Source organism: Paramacrobiotus metropolitanus, unplaced genomic scaffold (assembly GCF_019649055.1).
Source record: "Paramacrobiotus metropolitanus isolate TYO unplaced genomic scaffold, Prichtersi_v1.0 Parri_scaffold0000033, whole genome shotgun sequence".
Lineage (NCBI taxonomy): Eukaryota > Metazoa > Tardigrada > Eutardigrada > Parachela > Macrobiotidae > Paramacrobiotus > Paramacrobiotus metropolitanus.
Genome location: NW_026570253.1, coordinates 971,070 through 992,134, shown reverse-complemented (window position 1 = coordinate 992,134; position 21,065 = coordinate 971,070). Strand labels below are relative to the sequence as shown.

General features: G+C 42.1%; 4 protein-coding genes across 8 annotated transcripts; 2 read left to right on the top strand and 2 right to left on the bottom strand.

Moving 5' to 3' along the window:
• Window positions 1-182: 182 nt before the first annotated feature.
• On the bottom strand, window positions 183-2,679 carry LOC129589197 (very-long-chain (3R)-3-hydroxyacyl-CoA dehydratase hpo-8-like). Of its 3 annotated transcripts, none has more exons than XM_055483784.1 (6): window positions 2,248-2,679; window positions 1,667-1,775; window positions 1,275-1,382; window positions 1,014-1,175; window positions 562-688; window positions 183-508 (listed from the first exon to the last, which is right to left on the bottom strand). In XM_055483784.1, the coding sequence occupies exons 2-6, from the start codon at window positions 1,751-1,753 to the stop codon at window positions 414-416; spliced, it is 579 nt and encodes a 192-aa protein (XP_055339759.1). In that variant the 5' UTR covers window positions 1,754-1,775; window positions 2,248-2,679; the 3' UTR covers window positions 183-413. The 3 variants fall into 3 exon arrangements, with proteins under 3 accessions (XP_055339759.1, XP_055339758.1, XP_055339757.1); XM_055483783.1 differs by lacking the exon at window positions 2,248-2,679 and adding an exon at window positions 1,847-2,211; XM_055483782.1 differs by lacking the exon at window positions 2,248-2,679 and adding an exon at window positions 1,891-2,205.
• Window positions 2,296-5,592, top strand: LOC129589194 (glucose-6-phosphate exchanger SLC37A2-like). 2 transcript variants are annotated; one of them, XM_055483774.1, is made up of 4 exons: window positions 2,296-2,596; window positions 2,788-3,021; window positions 3,428-4,067; window positions 4,580-5,592. In XM_055483774.1, exons 2-4 carry the CDS (start codon window positions 2,860-2,862, stop codon window positions 5,401-5,403), a joined length of 1,626 nt encoding a protein of 541 aa, XP_055339749.1. In that variant the 5' UTR covers window positions 2,296-2,596; window positions 2,788-2,859; the 3' UTR covers window positions 5,404-5,592. The 2 variants fall into 2 exon arrangements, with proteins under 2 accessions (XP_055339749.1, XP_055339748.1); XM_055483773.1 differs by lacking the exon at window positions 2,296-2,596 and having other exon boundaries at window positions 2,649-3,021.
• A 925-nt stretch (window positions 5,593-6,517) lies between these two features.
• Window positions 6,518-15,645, top strand: LOC129589117 (heparan sulfate glucosamine 3-O-sulfotransferase 1-like). 2 transcript variants are annotated; one of them, XM_055483651.1, is made up of 2 exons: window positions 6,518-6,993; window positions 14,267-15,645. In XM_055483651.1, the coding sequence occupies exons 1-2, from the start codon at window positions 6,966-6,968 to the stop codon at window positions 15,448-15,450; spliced, it is 1,212 nt and encodes a 403-aa protein (XP_055339626.1). In that variant the 5' UTR covers window positions 6,518-6,965; the 3' UTR covers window positions 15,451-15,645. The 2 variants fall into 2 exon arrangements, with proteins under 2 accessions (XP_055339626.1, XP_055339627.1); XM_055483652.1 differs by lacking the exon at window positions 6,518-6,993 and adding an exon at window positions 9,584-10,077.
• On the bottom strand, window positions 15,515-20,759 carry LOC129589116 (polyhomeotic-proximal chromatin protein-like). Its single transcript, XM_055483650.1, has 9 exons — window positions 20,311-20,759; window positions 19,888-20,106; window positions 19,284-19,415; window positions 18,307-18,710; window positions 17,905-18,034; window positions 17,121-17,288; window positions 16,686-16,894; window positions 16,534-16,605; window positions 15,515-16,153 (listed from the first exon to the last, which is right to left on the bottom strand). Exons 1-9 carry the CDS (start codon window positions 20,525-20,527, stop codon window positions 15,908-15,910), a joined length of 1,797 nt encoding a protein of 598 aa, XP_055339625.1. The 5' UTR covers window positions 20,528-20,759; the 3' UTR covers window positions 15,515-15,907.
• Window positions 20,760-21,065: the final 306 nt, after the last annotated feature.

The window sequence follows — 21,065 nt, the reverse complement described above, 5'->3', positions numbered from 1 at the left end:
AGACTGCAAAAAGATCTTATCCCATGAATAATGATGAGTTTGTACCATGTTGCTGTTACAGTCTGTTTCGCTTCTTGTGCATTTGTACTGGAAGCAGTAAGCGTACTATTTGGTATTTTCACTGTTAATTATTACGTAATACTTTGCTCTTACCGAACTCATTGTCAGAACAAAGCTTCTGCTTTTCTGAAAATGCAGACATCTTACAGCAACATAAACCATTCGTAATACAGATTGTAATTAATGCAGTTGATGAAAGACATGATTCAGTTATCCAATAGAATTGCAAATTCATCAAAAACATTCGAAGTCTATTTACAAAAACATTTCAGGGTTCACAAAGCCACCTGAAATGACTGGAACTAAAACCAACTGCGTCTAGAATACTGGATAGCATGGATAGCGTCACGGAATTATTCCACCTTTTTTCCTTCCCTTTTTGCTGGGCGACTGTGTCCCAAGACCTTTTTCCTCTGATGCAGCATGTACAGATATAATTTAGGAAACACTAAAAAAGAAAACGCGTTCAGAATAGCATTTCTTCGCTGATTACAGCCTTACCGGGTATGTAAGTCAGCATCAGACCAACGTAGACATACCACACCCAATTGACCGCATTATCGCTGTAGCAATATGGGCGTTTTTCCACAATTTTATTCATGGACTGCCATGTCGCTAACAATTCGCCCTATAAACAAAGACAGATCATCGGACAGAAAAAAACAAGGAAATACGATCCCTGATACTTGGTAAATAAAAACAAAAGAAATGGTGCTAAACAATTCGTGTACGCTCAACGAATTTTCCCATAGTTGTATTGTGGTTTGGTGCAGACTTAGAAAAGTATTTACTAATACTACAGTATCTCCATCACAATAATTATCAAAAAGATTAAGCCATTTGAGTTTGCGATATAATTCTTTTAAGCATCCATTTTCTCATAAGAATTAATACATTTTGAATCAACAACAAAATCAGAAGCAAATAAAACCGGCAAGTGGTACAGTACATACGGTAATGCCGATCGGATACAAAACGATGAACATTGTGTAGCGCAGCCATGTCAACACCGGAGCGTCCATGTTGATTAGGTTAGCTGCATAGAAAGCATAGCGCGTCATTTCGGCCAAAGTCCAGCAGATCAAGAGCATCGGAAATCCCACGCTGTCCCGCGCCTGAAAGTACCGTGCAAATTCGATACGATGAACTATCTTGTGAAATGCGCAACTTTCGTAACTTGCGGTTAGATTTTACATCCGAGACTAAAGCCTCACCTCGACAGAATAATCCAACACGGCCCATACTACGAAAACACGGGAAAACACCTGAAACCCCGTCAGCAATGGACTGGACTTAACAAAGCCCACAGCTGCATGTACAATCTGCTAATGCAAATTAACAATGTTGGATTTATTGAACAAATTACAAAACTTTCGTAATTTGGTTGCATATGCCCCGGTAAATACGCTAATGCTTACTGCTTATTACATGGAGTTATTACTGTACGATTAACAATTGTAAATGCAAAGACAGCGTATTACCGCGAAAAGGCATTAAATAGGAAAAAGGATCATACCGCAAATAATACAGCAAACAGCAAACTCGAGAAAAACTTACATACCTACATAATCATAATGATGAATAATCAGAAGCGCAAACTACGCACCTCAGCAACTGCAAGGGTCTGGAAAAATTGGAGAGCAGGATTGACGGATGCGTACAGATCTTTCCCCGAGCGGAATGAACTGAGCATCTGAAAACCGATTACCGTCCATCTGAAAACAATAGAATACTGGAGGATGAGTCTGTAAATTGACAAACACCTTGATGGCGATGCTACGCGTACGCTAGCATAAAATGATAATCCGAAGTTCCAAACACTACCCTCACCCGCAGAACTGCAAGATGTTATAAACAAGCAGATAAGCCTTTAAAGGATATAAAGGCATTAAAAAATGTTGCATTTTCAAAACATCACCCTGCAAGGAAACCCCCAGGAAAACAGTTCAATTAAAGCTCTGCTACGTAGTTTCGAGTTTCGACAAAGAAATCAAATTCGATAACAACATCAGTTCTGGATTTTGTGAATCTATTTTTGTTGGGCCGGTTTCTGAAACACCGGCGAGTGTCGAGCTGAGCTACGTAGGAAAATTGCTTGCAAACAGAAAAGTGGGAAGGTAAGTAAATTCGGCTTATGCCCTTCGGCTGTAGCCTACTTACGTCACGCCTACCATGCGCAGCGCTTACGTAAATCACGGTAAATGGATTTTTTCAGCTTCCTGTTTGTTTCTCTTTTTTCATTATCATTCATTTGAGGTGGAATCCATTTGTATCCATTTTTGTCCATTTGTACTGCTGATAGTTCATATAATCTTAGTCCGCAGCTGCGTAGCATGCTGTTATAATATTATTCATTTATCTGTATTCTTGATGTGTTTCCAATCAGCCCAATAAATAATCGCGCTTACTTCCTTTTCTGAAGTGGTTTCGTCGGCAGAAGGCACCATCTCAGCGATTCCCGCATCAAAAGACGGCCTGAAAATGTATTCATGAAAATTGCAACGTGGTTTCTTCAACCTTGTAGAATTGATTTCAGGTGAGTGGTGGTCAGTTGGTTGTTGGTAAGAAGTGATCAGAAAGACTGCAAACGTGCCTCGTGGCGACCATTGTAAAAACTTGACTGATAATGTGTACGCATTATCGTTTACACTTACTCGTAATCTGGTTTTTTATCGCACCTTGACAAACTTCTGCCGTTTGACAATCTTCATGTATTCACCCGCACAGATATCGTCGGAAAGTGGTCTAAAGTTCAGGCCATCGTTTAAGAGTCAGCCGCCGTACACCACCGTCATATCAATGGATCGCCATTATGACAGCAGCATCAACGATGCCAACGGTGAGCCGTCGGAAACCACCACCTTCCTCAATTCACGCAGGAAAAGCTCAGTTTCTAAAGAGCGCTGGAGAATGTTGCGGGGCTCGAATAAGAATATCCCACTGGGAGTGCGGATTGTCCAGGTATGTCCTGTCCATAATAATATAATACGTTTCTCTGTCATCCATTTCGCTGTTATTTCCAGTTATGTTTCGGTCGCCGTTATTTCTTGATGTATTTGTCCGTTACGCTTACCTGTACTTTTTTAACCCATCCTGGACCTCCTAGCTGTTTTTCAATTAAGATTTGAATTATTAAAATGGGATGCTTTTAGGAATATGAAAGTTTCAAGGTCAGTTAAAAACGGAAAATTAATACAGTAAAATTAATGTTTTATTGTGCAAGTATTTTAAGTGAAATTACGTACTCGTTAAACCAGCTGCATGAAATTAATAGTGTTCCGTCATTTATTTTGATGGCTCTTATTCTGTGTCTTGAAATATAAGGTTACGATTGGTTTTAATTCGTTGCTTTTGGGTTTTTTTCCAGAGATTATGCATTCCTACAGTCGTGAACCGGATCGTGTGGTATCGTCTCTACATTCTCGTTCTCACATTCTTCTTCTACGCCACATACCACCTCTCACGTCGTCCCCTGGGAATTGCCAAGAACGTCCTCCACCGTAGTTGCTCCGAACTCCCTCCGCCACCGGTGATCGATCCCAACCGCAATGGCACCTGGTGCGACTGGGCTCCCTTTGACAAGGATAACTACCAGGAACTTTTTTCTAGTCTGGACTTCACCTATTGGTTGGCCTATGCGATTGGGATGTTCGTGGTGGGTCATATCGCAGAGCGTACCAATTTGCGGAATTTCCTGGCTTCCGGGATGATTATGGCCGGATTCTGGACGATCTGTTTCGGACTAGCATATTTCTGGGAGATTCACAGCTTCTCGTATTTCGTGGCCGTGCAGGTATTTGGTGGCATCTTCCAGGCAACAGGATGGCCCAGCGTCGTTACGCTGATGGGAAATTGGTTCGGGAAAAAACGGTTGGGGTTGATTTTTGGCATCTGGAATTCACACACCTCGGTGGGGAACATTCTCGGTGCGGTGATTGCCGGCGTGTGGGTGAACGATAATTGGGGATATTCGTTTATTGTTCCGGGGGTGATCGTCGCTGGTGCAGGTACGAATTGTTGATGATAGCATGATTGGTTTTAGTCTTTTAGATTATTATTTTATTCGCCGTTATTATTTTTACCTTAAATCTTTTCGTTTCCACGTGGATAATAAATGCTGCATTATTAATTAACTTGTGCTGTTCTGCCGATTTTGCGCATCCACAAGCATTTGGATATGTACTTCGATTTTTTTTTTGATGCCTGCTCTTTTGAACCAATGTAGTCACCTGATAGTGATACAGTAGAGTAGTAATTCCGCATGCATCTGTTGATTGGAAGATGTATCGATACGTAAAGGTCGATTCATATCCACACGCCATAAACGTTGAGTAAAAATATCCCTTTCATATCCGAAAGCGCTTCCGTTAACCGTGAACGACGCACGAATTGATGGAAAATTGTATTTATCTCCCATCCAGATGTAATGCAGTGTGGCGTAAATGCGAACTATTTTCATGGATAATTGGCCTGGGTATGACGCACGATGCCTGCCAGTAAATCTCTTTTGTTTATCCAGGGGTATTGGCGTATTTGTTCGTGGTCGTTCGACCGGAAGATGTAGATCTACCGCCAGCGGATCACACTGGCAGAATTCCCGGTGCGCCTCCTGATGTCGTGGAGAAGGATGACCAAGTGGCAGCCTATAGCACCGTTACGGCCGCCTCCACGATCGACATCGACGTGGCCGTTGTACCCCAGGAGCATGATCACCCCATTTCACTTCTGAATGCCATCCGGATACCCGGTGTCGTGGAGTTCTCTGTTTGTTTGTTCTTCGCTAAGGCCGTGTCCTACACCTTTCTTGTCTGGCTGCCGGTATACATTCACAATGCGGTGAATGTCACCAGCGATGTGGCCGCCGACATGTCCACCGTCTTCGACTTGGGCGGAATTGTCGGGGGGATCCTGGCGGGATTGATCTCGGATCTCTCTGGCGGGAGCGCCACCGTGTGCGGTGTCATGTTCGTCTTTGCCGCGCCGCTGCTGTATCTGCTGTTCATCTACGGCGCCACGAGTGCGGCGCTAATCGCCCTGCTGTTCTTTTCTGGGCTGGTGGTCAACGGGCCGTACGCGCTTATTACCACGGCGGTGTCCACCGATCTCGGCACGCACCCCAGTCTGACGGGGAATAATAAGGCGCTGGCCACTGTGACGGCCATCATCGATGGGACGGGCTCTTTGGGTGCGGCGTTTGGGCCGCTGGTGGCCGGGCTGATTTCTGTTAAAGGCTGGGAGTCGGTGTTTTATTATCTGATTGTGGCGCAAATTGTGGCGCTGCTGTGCTTGAGCAGGTTGATTTTCCGAGAAGTGCGGGGATGGTTGCGACGGACGCCGGCCTGATAACTTTGTGTTGTGTGGTAGTTTTGGCTTATTATGTGCAGCTTGGTTACAGACTTGCAGTTATGTTGACCTTGGCGGCTTTTGTGATAGAAATGTTTCGTCCAAAATCGCTTTTCTGGCTTTGAATGCTCGCTCCTGTTTTTTTGTAGTATTTTCCTGCTTAGTTCGCGAATAAAAATGGCATATCGGTTCGATAGCTTACTTGAGGCGAAAACATCAAACGGAATTGACGGAGCAACAACAAGACTCAAAACAGCAAGCAAGCAGATGAATTACTTATTTAAAAACCATTATGCAGCAACTCAAATAAAGAGTGGCAAATTGTACTAGTAGATCAACGTTCTACTCCACGTTCTACTTACAATTACCAAGCCATCTACTCGTAGTAGACTAGTATTGTACATAATGTGGCTTTGTTCTGCATGTTTGAGATTGCATTTTCGTATCACGATGAGTTTGCAAACTGAATCGTAATTACTCGGAGATTCTAAAGCCAATCGTCATGCGGTAATTGTAATTCTTAACAGCGTTGTTTCCACCACCATTTTCGGTAGAAAACCGGTGCAGTTTCCAGTACACGTTGGTATATAAACATGGCGTATTTCTGTAAATGCCCTTTAATAAGGAATCACAAAACTCATTTCCGGTGTTGAATGGGTGTCTTCCAAATGACATCCATAACGTTCTTGCACGAGCTTCTCTGGTATCTACACATTCAGAAAATCTATTGTTTTTCACACACATTTCCGGAATTTATTGGTGGCCAATAGAGCAATTAAAACGACATAAGATATCTACTTATACTTCGCAGCCGAGGATGCTTAATGTAACACATGTTGCTGTTTTTTGTCGTTGCATTTTATCAAGAAATGTGCAAATTCATCATCAAATGTCCAAAATTAGAGCCGTTTCTGTAAAATAAAAAGATATCCCTAAAGCCTGTTAAGATTATAAAAAAACATGTTCCCGAAATCGCGGATCTCACCATCAGTGATGTTACGGTACTATTGGATGATGAGCCACACGAGCCGGCTGCTGGGTGGAGCTTCCGTCATCACCGGCCGTTCAGTTGTATCGTTGGCGGGTCGATTTGGAAAAGAGATTCGGAGGGAATTGATTGCACTACTTACAACCGCAGCCGCGTACAAGCATTTGTTTAGAAGTCAACTGCTTACTTGCTGTCATGTATTTTTATTTGCTGGAAAACAGTTTTCATGCAAATGCGGTATAACGACACCCACCATAAGTTTTGATGCTATCTTTGGGACACTGGATACAAAATCACAAATGTTTATCTGGTTTATTTTTTCTGACTTGATTTAAGCAGTGTTGATGGGATTGAATGCTGATTTGTTACTGACGGTTAGCAAAGCAAGAATATGTGCAGTAAACTAATAAACTAAATGCTCTTTATCTAATGTAAAAAATTATGTGTTTTTATGATGAAATTTTTGTCGTTGAATTTTAAATCTACGGATTATCGGCACCTCTTTTAAGTGTTTGCCCTTACGCAATTGGTACTGGAAGTGGAGTGGTCTGCACAAGAAGATCGGACGTTTGCGATGAAATACACTCAGAGGAAAATGAAAGGTAAGGGCGGCAAACAATATTTGCAAAAATTATTAACAGCAATCATTGCGCATATTACTGGTACTTCGAACAGGATCGATATGGTGAGCTGTACAATACTATTGTAATGGGAAGAAAATGAATTTTTTTCGATGGAGAAATAAAACGACCTTTTGCTACCACGCAAAATTAAATATTATGGACGGGTGAAAATAAGTAGCTGAAAGTATTATGTAACCTGTTGTAACAAATTTACAAATTTTGTTTAGCATATTTTTTACCTGGGAGGCGGAACAAAATTATGTTAGAATCGGTTTTTGCATTGTTCACTAAAATTCGCTGATAGTTGGCATTGTGTACACAGCAGGCACAGGGCGTTACTTGGTGGGAAAAGCAATCAGTTTTTGGAGGGAGCGTTGGTTAGTCCCTTAAAGTATAATTCAGCGCTGCAGGTATCAGATGTTCAAACGTATTAGCGTAAGTGGACGACGGAAAGAGAAAAAAGCCGGCATTATCCAGTGAGGATTGGAAAACGTGACGTTTTCCCCGTTTTGCACTGCTGCAGCGCGTATACCGAGAAATACGCCACTGCATAGATTCGCTCCACTTTCCGGGCGTTTAAGCTATTCATCGACTGGGGCGCTACAGCAAATGTTTGTTTAAACATGCACAGGCATGCGAATCAGTTTACTTATGCAGAATGGGCCGCCATACACTACCAGTTAAATCCAATGAATTACGTTGTATAATCAGGCTAAATGTGCGGTAGAGTAGGAGCTCTGTGTGTTGACGACACTGATTTTTAAAACCCCGGTTTATATACGGCTTAGTGTAGGCGCGCGCGATAAGCCGGTCGACGAAGGAAAAAACTGCACTTATTCCATTGATTGTCCATGTTGAAAGTGCAAGCACACACACAATTTACAATTTCACACAAACAGGGTTAAAATAGCCGGTTCCGTTTTCATATGGATGTCCCATGTTTTTATGACGGCGTAAAGGCAGATAATAATTTTAAGGCTGGCATGGCGATCGTAACAACAATATATACACACGCACCACATTACTAGTCTGCATGACCGGTCAAAGTGGGTTTATTGATTTCCATAGCCACAAAATGGAAAACGGCACAGAGACACACACAAATATATAGGCAAATAAAAGTGCGATAGTCACTGGCTCAGCCGTTTATGTGTGACACGTAAAATGCAGCTATAATTTACGATCTGTAACTTGTATATTTATAACGGCTGAAAGATTGACTGTACCTGTGAAATGCCTGGGATCAGTCATGTCAAAAGTAGCACGCAAGATCTAATAATGTGGTATTATATGACTGTAATTGCTAAAATTAACACGTCGCTGTAAATATCACGAAAGATTTGTAAGCGCCGTAACCGAAAGAATTTATAACTATACTTGCAGCAAATTATTTTTTGTAGTCCAGCACAAGTGACTTCGACTGGTATGTACGCAAATGCTTTAATTATTATTTAGGCTGATATATCTTTTATTTTAGTAAAATGTTTATAATTGTATTCTTATTGCGCGCGGATCGATCGTGGACGTTAAACGTCGAAAGTGCGCAGAATTAATTTATAGCATCCCAGTGCAGTGATTGCAGCATGAAGCAGTTAATACAATTGCTCCATCGGTGGCCATCATCGAAATTTCCCACGCTAAAAACCATCATGTCGTTCCTGGCTGAGCCTGTGTGTGTTTTTTATTAGATTCCCTGACGATGTTGTTTATAAATGACTTACTTGTCAGACCAGTGAAAATCAATTTTCCCTGCCAAATAATAAAACAACCGTGAAGGCATCAGCGTTCAGCAGCCGCCCGCCCGCCGGTGCCGCCGTCACAGCTGTCTATGCTGCTGACTGCTGCGGACGATCAACGTGGCAGGAGGTCATTTTCGTGTGTACTGTCGAGTTTGTTAGGGGCACTTGAGGACATGACAGCCGCGATAGAGGGAACAATGGCTGCGACAAGGATAATCTGAGGATACCGTATGCAAATGAAACTGTGGGGAATTACCTCATTATAAATGGTAATGTGCTCAATGAGCACGGTGCAGACGCTGACCATGCGCAGTCGGATTTGCGTGTTTCTGTATGTGTGTTGCTTATAACAGACGTGCGCAATGGATACCGGCTGCTGACAACTCGCCGATAATCATCACTGATTTTTTCTTCTAATACTGATAACGCTTAATGACATGTACAGACGCACATGCCGGTAAATTCTGACACAGTTTTGGGACGATTTTATCGGAAGGCTGCACATAAACTATTGTTTTCTTATGATTTTTTTCCCGAAATCATGCGAAAATAAAATACTTTCTATAGCATTACAGAACTAGAGGTACAGGAAATATTTCAAAAATTTAATACCGCTAAATAAATAAATCAATCGTAAGATTTATTCTCTTATAATATGTAGGTGCATGGCGTCCTAATTTAAGAAAATACTTTTGTCAGAATTATAACGTACATATACTCATATAATTACTTTAGAGAGAAGTGCGAGCAACGGAAACAATATTTGCAATAATGGAAGAGATAAGAAAACCTGTGCAGTTGTGTTAATTCTGTCAACAGCCGAGCAAATTCCTATTGTTTTTATCTGTCGGAGTTGCGCCCGATGAAAGCCATAAGTCAATATGTGTTAAAGAAGAATTTCGCATATGCTAAATGTCAATGCTAAGCAAACATATTGCCCGTCAGTCCGGCCCATTTTAAATGTCGGTTTGAACAGAAGGCGGTTGGTTACAGCTCAGATGTTGTGTATGAGCTTTGTGTAAATGAATTATTCATTAAAACCCGGTACATACGTATTGTGCGGAGATGTCTTATATTATATGTGCAGAAGGGATGGACTGGGATGTAATACGGCAGCTCCAGTCTGACACTATTGGGTTTGACCTGCGGCTAACAAGGCCAGTAATTTGGACGCAATAATTGGATTATTACTGATTCGTCATAGAATAATTTCCAAGTCAAATAATTAATAATTCTGCATTGATTTACAAGTTTACTGATTAAATTATCAGCGCGGCATGACTGCTTCATATCTACATACCGGCGCCGAATCTCCATCATCAGCGTACGTACATGCTCCTTCCGCAGTTATTTAATACTTTACTCGCCATTAAAATTATTATCGATTCTAGGTGCACTTAAATTTCTGATAAATGTTTATTTTTGGTATACAATTTTTTGCAAAATTTTGATATCCTTTTTAATAATACTATGCAGATACCATAATTCGGGCTATTGTTATTTTCGGGCTATTCGGGCTGTCGCTTGGCATAAACTGCGTCGCATGCCTACGTACAAACTGTATATGACGTATCACTAGTATTTATTAAAGGTAGTAAAAAAACACGAACAGCGTGAGTTATACCCCATGTGATGATTGTATTCAATTAGCTGAACATAAAAATTCTTTAAACTCCGCCGGTGATTCATCTGACGATGGCAACTTTCGTATATAAACAGCGCCGATGCACGGCATATGACAATATACAGATATGATGCATCTTTTGCCTGACATGGACCCCCGCACATGATCAAAAGAGTGTGTGCGGAGTATGAGAAATGAGAATAGTTCACAGATTCGCTCATATTTCGCGGCTGGATGTTGGACAAGAAAATCCCATCAAAAGTCGATTAAATCTCGGGTTATAAATCATCGTTGTTTTGTTTTCGCTGTAGATTTATATAGTGAATCGTGCAAGAGAGGATGCGTCGCTCTTTCCGCTGTGGATCGCCAAACTGTTATAGCAATTATCGTTTTGAGTCTTGGCTATATACAACATTTCTTGACCATTGCCCGCTCGTACATCATGTCTATGGTCTTCTTGTCACTGCAAACGATGATTTCCGTTGTGACGGAAATGCATTGAAAACCGCTTTGGCTGGCTTCTTGCAAAATATGATGCACAAATCACAATACAGAAAATCTATATATGAGCGCACAGTCTCATGCCGATTATGAGAATTTTTGCACAGCTTGATTTGTTTCACAGCAAGTTTTAATATTTTAATTCACAATATTCTTTTGAAAACTATCGTTAACGTTATATTGTTTGTGATTTTCATGGTAAAGTATTATGGTAAGTGCTAATACTGTTTCGGTGAGCGTCTCAGCATATCAGCCGGTGTTTCAGTAAGCGTATCAGCTTTCCATCCTTGATTATGCGACCCGGAACCGCGCATCTCCCTCTCACGAATATCACTTGGACGCATAACATCCTTAAACGCAACAAAAATATTACACAGCATGCGAAAATAAACACAGGCATCTACATCTGTTTATTTTTTATTCTTATACATTCTTCTACAGTAATAACGGAGACTTGGACATTTAAATCCGTTTATTTATAGTTGTTCTAGAATAATACACTTGAGGCTAGGATGGCTATTCGCTCGGATACACGTCTTGACTTCCGCTTGGGCATTTATTTACAAAATCCCCAGTATAATACCGGCATGACTGAATTTAATGCGAATTAAAAATCCATTTTCCCATGCCCCGACTCGGGTGTACTGACGGATGGCCGATGGTCAGCCAACTTACTAAATAGGATTCGTGTTGTTAACGTAGATATCTATCCGGTATATCAACGGCCAGTACACACGCAGCCCTACTTTTCGCCGGGCACAAAATCCCAGCTGCTATAGTCTTCCCTCTGGAATATTTTCTCACGCTGGGGAATTATCGTAAATGGAAATGACCAGTGCAAGAGCAACAAAAACCAAGCTCACGCGAGCGCTGTGCCGGGACGCGCTGAAAGAGCCTTAATCCGAATTGACCAAGCGTGCATAACGGGCAGTGGCGGATTGGCACGTTCATGGCCAGGGCTACTTTATATAAATACCCCCAAACCACTGCGTACGTAATTCCATGGCGAATGTGTGTCAGATACCGGATAGCAGCTGACGACCATCGCGGTTAAGATACATCCTGCAATATGCATTTTATGCATATTACAGGAAGCAGCTGTGCTGACTGGTGACTTTCATATCTGTTCATGCAATTCCATAAATCGCTCTGTCAGCGAGTTGCTGTTGACCTTAATGAGCAAAAAACTCTCACTAATTAGTCAGAGGCCGATAGATGAAGGACGGTTGAGGACAGTTAAATCTGTGAGGCCGAGGTGCTGCTGCTACAAACATCTTCCAGATGATATAATGGTGATGGACGGGAAAAATGTCCAGACTGGTCTCGCTCTCTCGTGATGGACATACAAAAACCACAGTGTTGATACGGGGATAGATTACGACAAATCTGTCATTAAGCGCGATCTGTCGCTGTGAATTTAGATCCAAGAATATTTTACGCGTATCGTTTTTCTCCCAGTAATGTACAAAATATGAATGTAAATTATTTGATTAATTCTTATCTATCTTCCTTCAATATGTGCATCTGCTCAATAGCTAGCAAAGCAACATTTAATTCGCTCTTTTTTCCTTTATGACACAATGGTTTATTATACTAATGATTTGCTATACTATGTAGAATGTCCATTAAGGCATTAATTATTATTTAAACAGGCCAAAGGATACTGCCATTTATTTCACTTTAAAATATTCGGAAGTAATTGGACCCTATTTATTTTCTGTTTTCTCCACAGCTATCTGTTGGTTCTTAGACCTTTTAATTTATTTTGTAAACTGGAAAGCAGAAATATGGAATCACGCAATTGAGAATATCTTTGTAATTGTGAATGTGAACAACAGAACAATACGTAGAACATGATAATTACATACAGTGACTTTAAACGGTTAACGATCTTTCTATAGTAAGAAGGGCTTCGATTCATCCCTTTGTGGAAACAAGAAAACTCGGTGGATTTCTCATAGCCGCCCACAACTCAGACAAGTATGGATAAAAGATGGTTAATTTTCCGGTTGAGCGGATGGTCTGCGCGCGCTGTTGTCCGCACTGACAACGGCAGGTGGTCAGTCTGCGCTGACCATGGCTACTACTGCAACAGGCCATCCAGAAGTCACGCTAATTATTTTGACAAGAAAATCTCCCTTCATAAGCATAAATTACTGCCACCGCGCAATCCATCTACAGATAGACTGGCGATTAATCATCGCTGGAAAAATAGCCGGCCAGCAGTGGTCAGTTGTGAGGTTAAGACCTGTTTGTTGCCGGTTTGAATTTAAGTTGTTGGTTGTGTCCCGAACTGAAAAGAATCGTATTCAGTAACCGGCGAATTCAAGTGTTCCAACATTCCACGACGGATTTGTCTGTTGATAGGGGTCACATACTGCGGTCACTTGTACGTGTGTGTTGCGTAGATCGAAGCCTTGTGTTACGAGTATGGGAAGACAAGATTTTGGCCATTTGGAGTTGTTGCCCGCATAAGCTGTTGATCAATATGTGTTTGGCATTTAAGTGAATTGATAATTGTATTCCCACTGTGTTTACTGTTTAACCCACTTATGTTCCGTGTTATTGTGCTTGGAGATGGACAAACCGGGGCTGAGGATTGCAGAATCAATCCTCTCTTTTATGAAATGTTAACGCGCTGCATATGCACAAGTTTGTCGCATTCGCAGAATACACGTTCAAGAATGAGCCGGCAGTGCATTTACATTGCGCTGGCATTAAATCAGTACAAATTCGTTAGTTTTAATCAGTAAATCTGCATCAGCGAGAAAATAAATTGTCGGGACTATGTGTTTGTTGCTTCGGAATCCATCATGAAAATAGTTTGTGTCCATTTTAATTGTATCCACCGTTACAAAATGCCTGGGAAATACAGTACATTCTGAGTCCCTGTGCGGCGAATGCACACTTTATTTTGATTAGACGGTATTCAAACATACTTGCGCATCTGCTCGGAAATCAAATGCCGCATCAGAATTTGTAGGGCTAAGGAAATTATTTCCAAGTATGTATTATATATGTTTTTAACATATGATCTCGGCATCTAATTTTCCACTGCCATAAGGTCTCCCGGGTTTCGTCTGTCTCCCCTGAAGGCTAATGTGATGCGTGACTTTTGGGAGCTGAGAGCGAGAGAGTGCTGCTGTTGTAGTCTTGAAGTGCCATTTTAGGCCATGCGACAACTGACAGGAATATCCAGTGTGTAATTTATAGTGTGAATGTACCAAGTAGATGCGCATATGTATAATTCTCCATAGTTCATATCGATATCGTATTGTGTATACGGTATATCCCGGCTGTACTGCAGTATTATTAATGCTCGCCAGCATTAAATGTGAGCGACTCTTGCCGGATCCACTAATTGAACTGGATGCGTCTCATGTTACAGATGCTGATAAACGACTAAGTGACCACCACAGGAAACATATCCCCATCCCCGCGACGCCCATACCAATCATGCTTATTGATTTTAAATTACCAGCCGGCAAGAATGCTACATCCGCAGCCAAGACGCCGGCGTCGACGGCTGCAGTATATTCATCGACGGTGTCACACATTGGATTATTTTCTCACACGATCACTGTCGTCATCAGTATCGTTTTATTAATGATCCTGCTTCTGTATTTTGCCATTCCCTTGATAAGCGCCCCAGAATCCGGTGATTATGCGCCGCGTAATATCACAGCTCCAATGTATCCATGGCTGATCACATGGACACCACCGCTGCTGTATTCGGATCTCTTCTTTCCCCTCAACACAGAGAAACCGCGCTGGACCCGTGATCGCCTGATGCGGCGGCTGCCGTCGTGTCTGATTATCGGCGTCCGCAAGAGCGGCACACGAGCGCTCATTGAATTCCTCAGTCTGCACTCGCGGATCACCAAAGCCTCGGACGAAGTACATTTTTTCGACGAAGAACAAAATTATCAGAAAGGCCGGGAATGGTACCGTCGGCAGATGCCGTTTTCTTACGAGGACCAGATAACGGTGGAGAAATCACCGGCATATTTCATTACGCGCTATGTTCCCCAACGCGTTAAATCCATGAACGCATCGATCGCGTTAATTCTGGTGGTTAAGAATCCCGTGACAAGGGTCATCTCCGACTATACACAGACATTAAGTAATCGTATTAAAAAAGGCAAGAACTACTTGAGCTTCGAGGACAGTGTGTTGCGGGAGGACGGCAGTGTGGATGTCAGTTATAAGCCCATCCGGGTCAGCCTCTATTACAAGCATTTGACAGCGTGGTTGCGAGTGTTTCCCCGTGAACAGATCCTCATCGTCGATGGCGACACACTTATCGCCAATCCCATTGAGGAATTGCGCAGGGTAGAGGCGTTCCTGCGGCTGCCGGCGGAGATCCGTGCGGAGCAGTTTCATTACAACACCACCAAAGGTTTCTACTGTATACGGGATACGGTCAATCCGTATGCGGATAAGTGCCTCTCCCATACCAAAGGTCGCAAGCATCCCGAAGTAGCACCGGAAGTTGTCGACAAACTGACCCACTTTTTTCGCCCCTATAATGACATGTTCTACCAGATGGTGGGAAGGAATTTCAGTTGGTAATCAAATCACTGATGGTCGAGTGTTGTTTTATCGTGGGAAGTATTCCAGAGTTGGTTTTATATGCACTGATTGATGGTTTCGGACAATTGCTGTGATACTTTTTCTTCATAATCTAAGTGTAAAACTGTGAAAAACCAGTAGACAATTGGCTTCACAATAAAAGGGTAAAAAATCAATTCAGAATGCCCGTGAGATTCGGAAAACACGGTAAAAGGATTAAAATTATCGAACGAGAATGTAAAATAACCGTTTAAAACGTTTAAAAAAAGTCTTTAAAAATCCACTGCATAACAATTTAAGCCACAATAATTATGGCAGACGAACCGAAATGCACCTGCACGGGTAACTTCACATGGCCGTCCGAAATAAAACGGACCACTGGAAAAGCATTATGTAAATGCGTTAAAACAAACCCGGAAAACCCAGAGCCAGGTGAATTATATGAAGTCGAATGTTTTTACAGCTTGTCATACAGATACTCGCTCCGGAATTCGGTTGCCGTCAACAAACGGATTATGTGCTTGAGCTTGTACGCTGCCCACTTTGGCATACCCATTTCCGTGATGAGCTTCTCTCCGTCCACATTGTTTTCAGGATCAACCAACAGCTTCAGGGCCTGACCATCGATCTCGTCGCCCGTGAATTTCTGCTCAAAAGGACTCAGTCCGCGAATAGATAACAGCAATGTGCCGATATCAGTCACCTAAAAACATCCTATTGTTAAAAAAAGTTACTGCAAAACAATATGCGATTTCAACTGATTAACTTCACAATCGGTCCCACATTCCCTTGTCATGCAAGACGCCGGCGACCCAGCTTCGTAAGCGGAACAACCTTTGCGCATGTACTTAAGCACTATGTTGAATTATCCATATTTAACGTAATAGTTTTACGCGAAACGTACCATTTAACGCAACGAAAGGTACAGTCGCAATCGAAGATTACAATTACAGCTCCATATACAGTTTAAAACCCAGAATCCATTTATAAGACAATCTCATTCGTTCCTTACTAAGTACTTGATGCAAACACGTGGTTGTCAACCGGTATTTAGCATTCACTTTTCTAAATGCGGGCACTTACCGTCCAGGTGTCCAGATCGGGCTTTCTCTTCACCAGCACAATCAAAGGAGCAGCGCCCATGACATCGCGAGGCTGCAAACAAATTTACTCTATTATTCCACGTACAAAATCAGACCACTACGAAAAATTGTTTTCGGGAAGTAGTGACGCACTGCCATTTCTTCTGGAACCGGAGGTACATCAGAAACAACTGGTGCAACAGTGGGAACAGTTCGCTCTACCAGCGCAGGAATATTCGGTGGAGGAATGGCCACACTCTGCACTGTCGGGGGCAGCAGCTTTGAAGGAATAATCCTGCGGCTAGGTGGCTCAACGCGCATCTTTTTAATAACTCTTGGCTTGGCAACACGAGCTGGGGAAGCTGCAATCAAAAAAAAGTTTCTTCAAGAAAGGTCCGATGTCACCTTTGTATCATCCACATCCACAGTCAAACACATAGTACAATCCAACATTTAAAAACTTAAGGTTCGTAATATTCAATACAGTCAACAAACAATGTGGGCCCAACGTAATCTAATGCCTAATGCTAGTGTAAACGCAACAAATTTAAACAATCTCAACATCGAAGCAACAAAATACATACGCACCTTTCTTTTCCACAGAAGCGTTATTCTTTTTAGCCGCGGATCGCTTCTTCTCAAGAGGTTTTGCTGCGACATTCAAACTTTGCGAGCAACCTTCCTTGCACAAACATCGCTTTCCCGCAAAAAAACGTTCACCTTTCGATGACTGGCAGAAATCACATTTTTTAGCGTCTAAACACAACAACAATTTTATAACAATCATAAGAATCCACACCAGAGCTAGTCCGATACGAATTTTTCGTCACCGCTCCGATATTTCAACTGTCCGATACGATTCCAATACCGCTACGACTTTGCACAGAATTTCCGATACGATAAATCCGATATTCCGATAAAAAAAGAAAATATTTAAGTAAAAATTCGCACTGGCCGGCATTCACCGGCGCATACCGAAAAACCGAATTTACGATTTTTTAAAATTACCGGTAGTCTATTGGCTGAAATTGCGTTTCAACGATTTTTTTTGCGGTTTTTAGTAAGGCATCAGCCTAAAAATTTACGTTTTGTCTCACTTTTTCTTTGAAAATTGAGTCTAAAAGTGTTAAAATAATCATTTTTTCGTGCTTATCGGGTGAAAATCCCGCTACGCTAAAGATTTTGTCGCTCCGCCCGATAAGCAGATTTTCCGATCCGCTACGATACGATACAGAATTTTTCCGATACCGCTTTTTCCGATGAAAACATCGGAATTATCGGAGTTATCGGACATATCGGTGGCCTCCGATGATTTATCGGACCAGCTCTGATCCACACTGACTTGACCGCTCACTGTATTACAAGTACGCACCTGTTATACTGGCATCATCACCATTTTCCACTTCATCCTTCAGCAATTCGGGTTGAGCTAGCACTTCGTTGATATCGCTGGCATCGAAGTTGTGCGCATAATATTCTTCGATGTAAGCCATTTGCGCCTCCTTAAAAAAACAAGAATTTTAAAAGTGGCGTTGTACGATGTAATCGGAATATAAGGCGAAGCAAAGGTTTTTTTATTTCAGAATTACACATTTTTAAACCGAATAGCTGTTTCTGTCCCTGAAAAACTACTACCTACAACTTACAATTAGGCCAAACTAAATTTCAAGCAACAGAAAATTCTGACATATTTGTACGTGTACATTGTTTTTTTGGTAGCATCCATGAATAACGAGTTTTTTCACTAATTTTCGAAAGTATTTCTAACACTAACCGAAAACGGCCCGGAAACGCTTTCGAAAATCGTCTGCCCACCGATAACATGCCGCAATAGATCCCTGGGTCGTTTGCGTACAGGATTACCCGATTTGGCATGCGTTTTATCGTTCGCAGTCGAAGGCTCGACCGGTACCGACAGACTAGCATCGCTAGGTGCTTGTGGAGAATTTTCAACGACCGTAATCGTGGGAATAACGGGAATACTGGGCTGACAATGAGGAGTAGGTACAACGGGAAGCGAAGGATTCATAGCGGCAAAAAAATTGTGAATGTCCGATCTGGTAGAATTCGCAACAACTCTCAACTCCGTAGTTGCAGCCTTATCACCGACAGCTGAGGACGGTGGAGAGCTCAACGTAGGTAGCGCCATAGATCCCGCTATACTCATAATAGGCGAACCTGCAAAGGCAGAGTAATCAAATTCACCGTCGATTTTTGAAAAATTACGTGACCGTCAAAGACTATAAACAAGAAATATTCGCCCAGTTACTGCCCTCGCATGACGTAAGCAGCTGCATCTAGTTTCATAAACTGCGCAGTAACAACAAAATTTTAAAAAAATTGGAACTAACATTCACAGTTTTGAACCTGTTTTCTTTACAGTAATATTCATTTTTTCAAAACATGCAGGCAGTACCAATACTGGTACTCTGCACTGCGTCCAAAATCTGTTAACAATAATTCCTGCAAGCTTCAAAATTATGGCACAAGGCGGTATTTTTGTCAATTAACGTTTTTTGTTATCAATTAACGTACCGTTGTCAATTAACGTTTTCATATTCAACTGAAGTAAGTAACCCAAAAGTTGATAATAAGATCGAATGGCCAGTAACAAATTCCCGATTTTTTTACCTCGGAATTTTATCGGTAAACTAAGTAATAAGACAATTCAGTATGAAATTACTATGAATAGGTTTGCAACGCCGAAGAGAGGGGAAACATGTTTCAGATTTCCCGAAGTACTGCACTGACCCGGGACACTGCGCGGTGGGCCCAACGATCCAGAAATGTGCAGTGTTCTGTCCGGATTGTCGGGAGAAAGCGGTGCAATCCTGACGGACGGATCCAGTTGTGCGACTGGGAACTGCATTCCGTTCTGAATATCTGCAGCAAAACCAGTCCATCAACCGTAATCACTCGAATCATACCCACACTCTAACGAGAAGAATTTACTCCCAAAAGATTCGGAAAAATAACAAAACAACTGACATAAAACAGATACACGAAGTAACCCAAACACGGCGACTTTCGACTGCAAACTCTTCCAGTATTACACAAAAACCTGGGAACTGTTAATGCGAATCACCAGTTAGCAACTTTTCTGGCTATAAAACATTGTGTCATAACATTCTTCTACACAGTTCGAAATTATTCAGAAATACAACACTCTTTTCATAAGAAATATCGCTTGTAATCCTTAATTATAGCAATAGTAAACGGTTACTTAATGCTACGCAGTGTTTGGTGAATTATGATGCGACAGTTTCCATATACTGTATGTCCCGATAAAATCCATCTTTTAGAAAATTATGCTGCCTCAGAAGGAATTATGGTTTCCGCTGTACAGACAACTAACCAGTGGCGTTGGCGTCTGGTGGACGCGACACGAGTGTAGGGAATGCAAGAGAAGTTCGCTGCGCAGCGTTCATGTTCATTCCGCCAGGCGTCATTTCCACCACCTGCCCGAGAATGTTGACATACGGCGATCCAGCCACGGTACTCACCACCGCCAGAGTGGAAGCGGGCTGGTGGGGGTACGGATAATTGTACGGCTGAATGGAGAACATGTTCAGGCCTGTCAACAAAATCCGCACAACATACAGTATCATCCTGTACTGAGCTCTGTTATTCAACAGACTTGAGAGTTGAGACTAGCAACACCAGACAAGTTTTGCGCATGACTCAACAGTCTCTGCACCATTTCCCAAATAAATGAATTCATAATGCAAAAACACTATTCTTCCATCGAAAGCAGTTCAGAATGGAGAGCGGCACTAACCTGGCGCAGGGAAAATGTACTGCAAGTGCTGCGGGGCAGAAGCTATTTGTGACGGTTGCGGAGCATTCGGAGCGATGCTGAGGTTCGTCGTGGGCTGGATAGTTCCGCTGCTGGGCGGTGGGGCTGCGGTGCTGGCGGTGGATGTGCTGGCACTGGCAGCATCGCTACTAAAACCAGCGGATCCTGCGAGAGTGAATGCGGTAGGATTCAGGTGCATTCCTTGGTGCGAAACAAAGCAGATTTGGATCTACTTTTTTATCAAAGCATCAGCTCAGCATGGCGAATTAAGGTTCCACGACAATAATCAACTGGAATACCTTCAATACAAGTTGACTAAAACATTCACCCAAGCTTGCGGACTATCAGAGATAATATTTAATTAGATAAATTTATGAAAATCATGAAAGAATTCGAAGCTGCTTTGAAACTTACGATTAGGAAAAAATGAAAATGCGACAACTGTGTTAGAAAGCCAGCAACTGGATTGGAACTTTACCAGATGCCACCCGTGGGTGGGCGAACACATTTGTGACCGGAAAACAGAAAATTAATGTGAAAGAGAGGTGGTGTGATGTATGAGGGTGTGGTGTGTGGTGTGATGTCCTTTGGTCAGTTTCCAGGAGTATAATATACGAATCTGTCGTTCGGATTGTTATGGTTTTTATCAATACTTTTTTGTTTTCATCTTCGATATCGGGTTCCGTTAATCGGTAGAAGATTCAGCGTACAATAAGTTTAAAAGATATTAATGTGTC

Excerpts from the sequence above, each read along its gene's own strand:
- LOC129589116 (XM_055483650.1), bottom strand. The coding sequence starts at position 20,527 with ATGCACCTGAATCCTACCGCATTCACTCTCGCAGGATCCGCTGGTTTT. Across the intron at positions 18,711-19,283 it reads CCCACCGCGCAGTGTCCCGG|GTTCGCCTATTATGAGTATA; the intron begins GTCAGTGCAGTA and ends CTGCCTTTGCAG. Across the intron at positions 16,895-17,120 it reads CGCTTCTGTGGAAAAGAAAG|CTTCCCCAGCTCGTGTTGCC; the intron begins GTGCGTATGTAT and ends TTTTGATTGCAG.
- LOC129589194 (XM_055483773.1), top strand. The coding sequence starts at position 2,770 with ATGTATTCACCCGCACAGATATCGTCGGAAAGTGGTCTAAAGTTCAGG. Across the intron at positions 3,022-3,427 it reads TGGGAGTGCGGATTGTCCAG|AGATTATGCATTCCTACAGT; the intron begins GTATGTCCTGTC and ends GTTTTTTTCCAG. Across the intron at positions 4,068-4,579 it reads GGTGATCGTCGCTGGTGCAG|GGGTATTGGCGTATTTGTTC; the intron begins GTACGAATTGTT and ends TTGTTTATCCAG.
- LOC129589197 (XM_055483782.1), bottom strand. The coding sequence starts at position 1,964 with ATGCAACATTTTTTAATGCCTTTATATCCTTTAAAGGCTTATCTGCTT. Across the intron at positions 1,383-1,666 it reads AGACCCTTGCAGTTGCTGAG|ATTGTACATGCAGCTGTGGG; the intron begins GTGCGTAGTTTG and ends TTGCATTAGCAG. Across the intron at positions 689-1,013 it reads TGTATCCGATCGGCATTACC|GGCGAATTGTTAGCGACATG; the intron begins GTATGTACTGTA and ends CTTTGTTTATAG.
- LOC129589117 (XM_055483651.1), top strand. The coding sequence starts at position 6,966 with ATGAAATACACTCAGAGGAAAATGAAAG. Across the intron at positions 6,994-14,266 it reads CACTCAGAGGAAAATGAAAG|ATGCTGATAAACGACTAAGT; the intron begins GTAAGGGCGGCA and ends CTCATGTTACAG.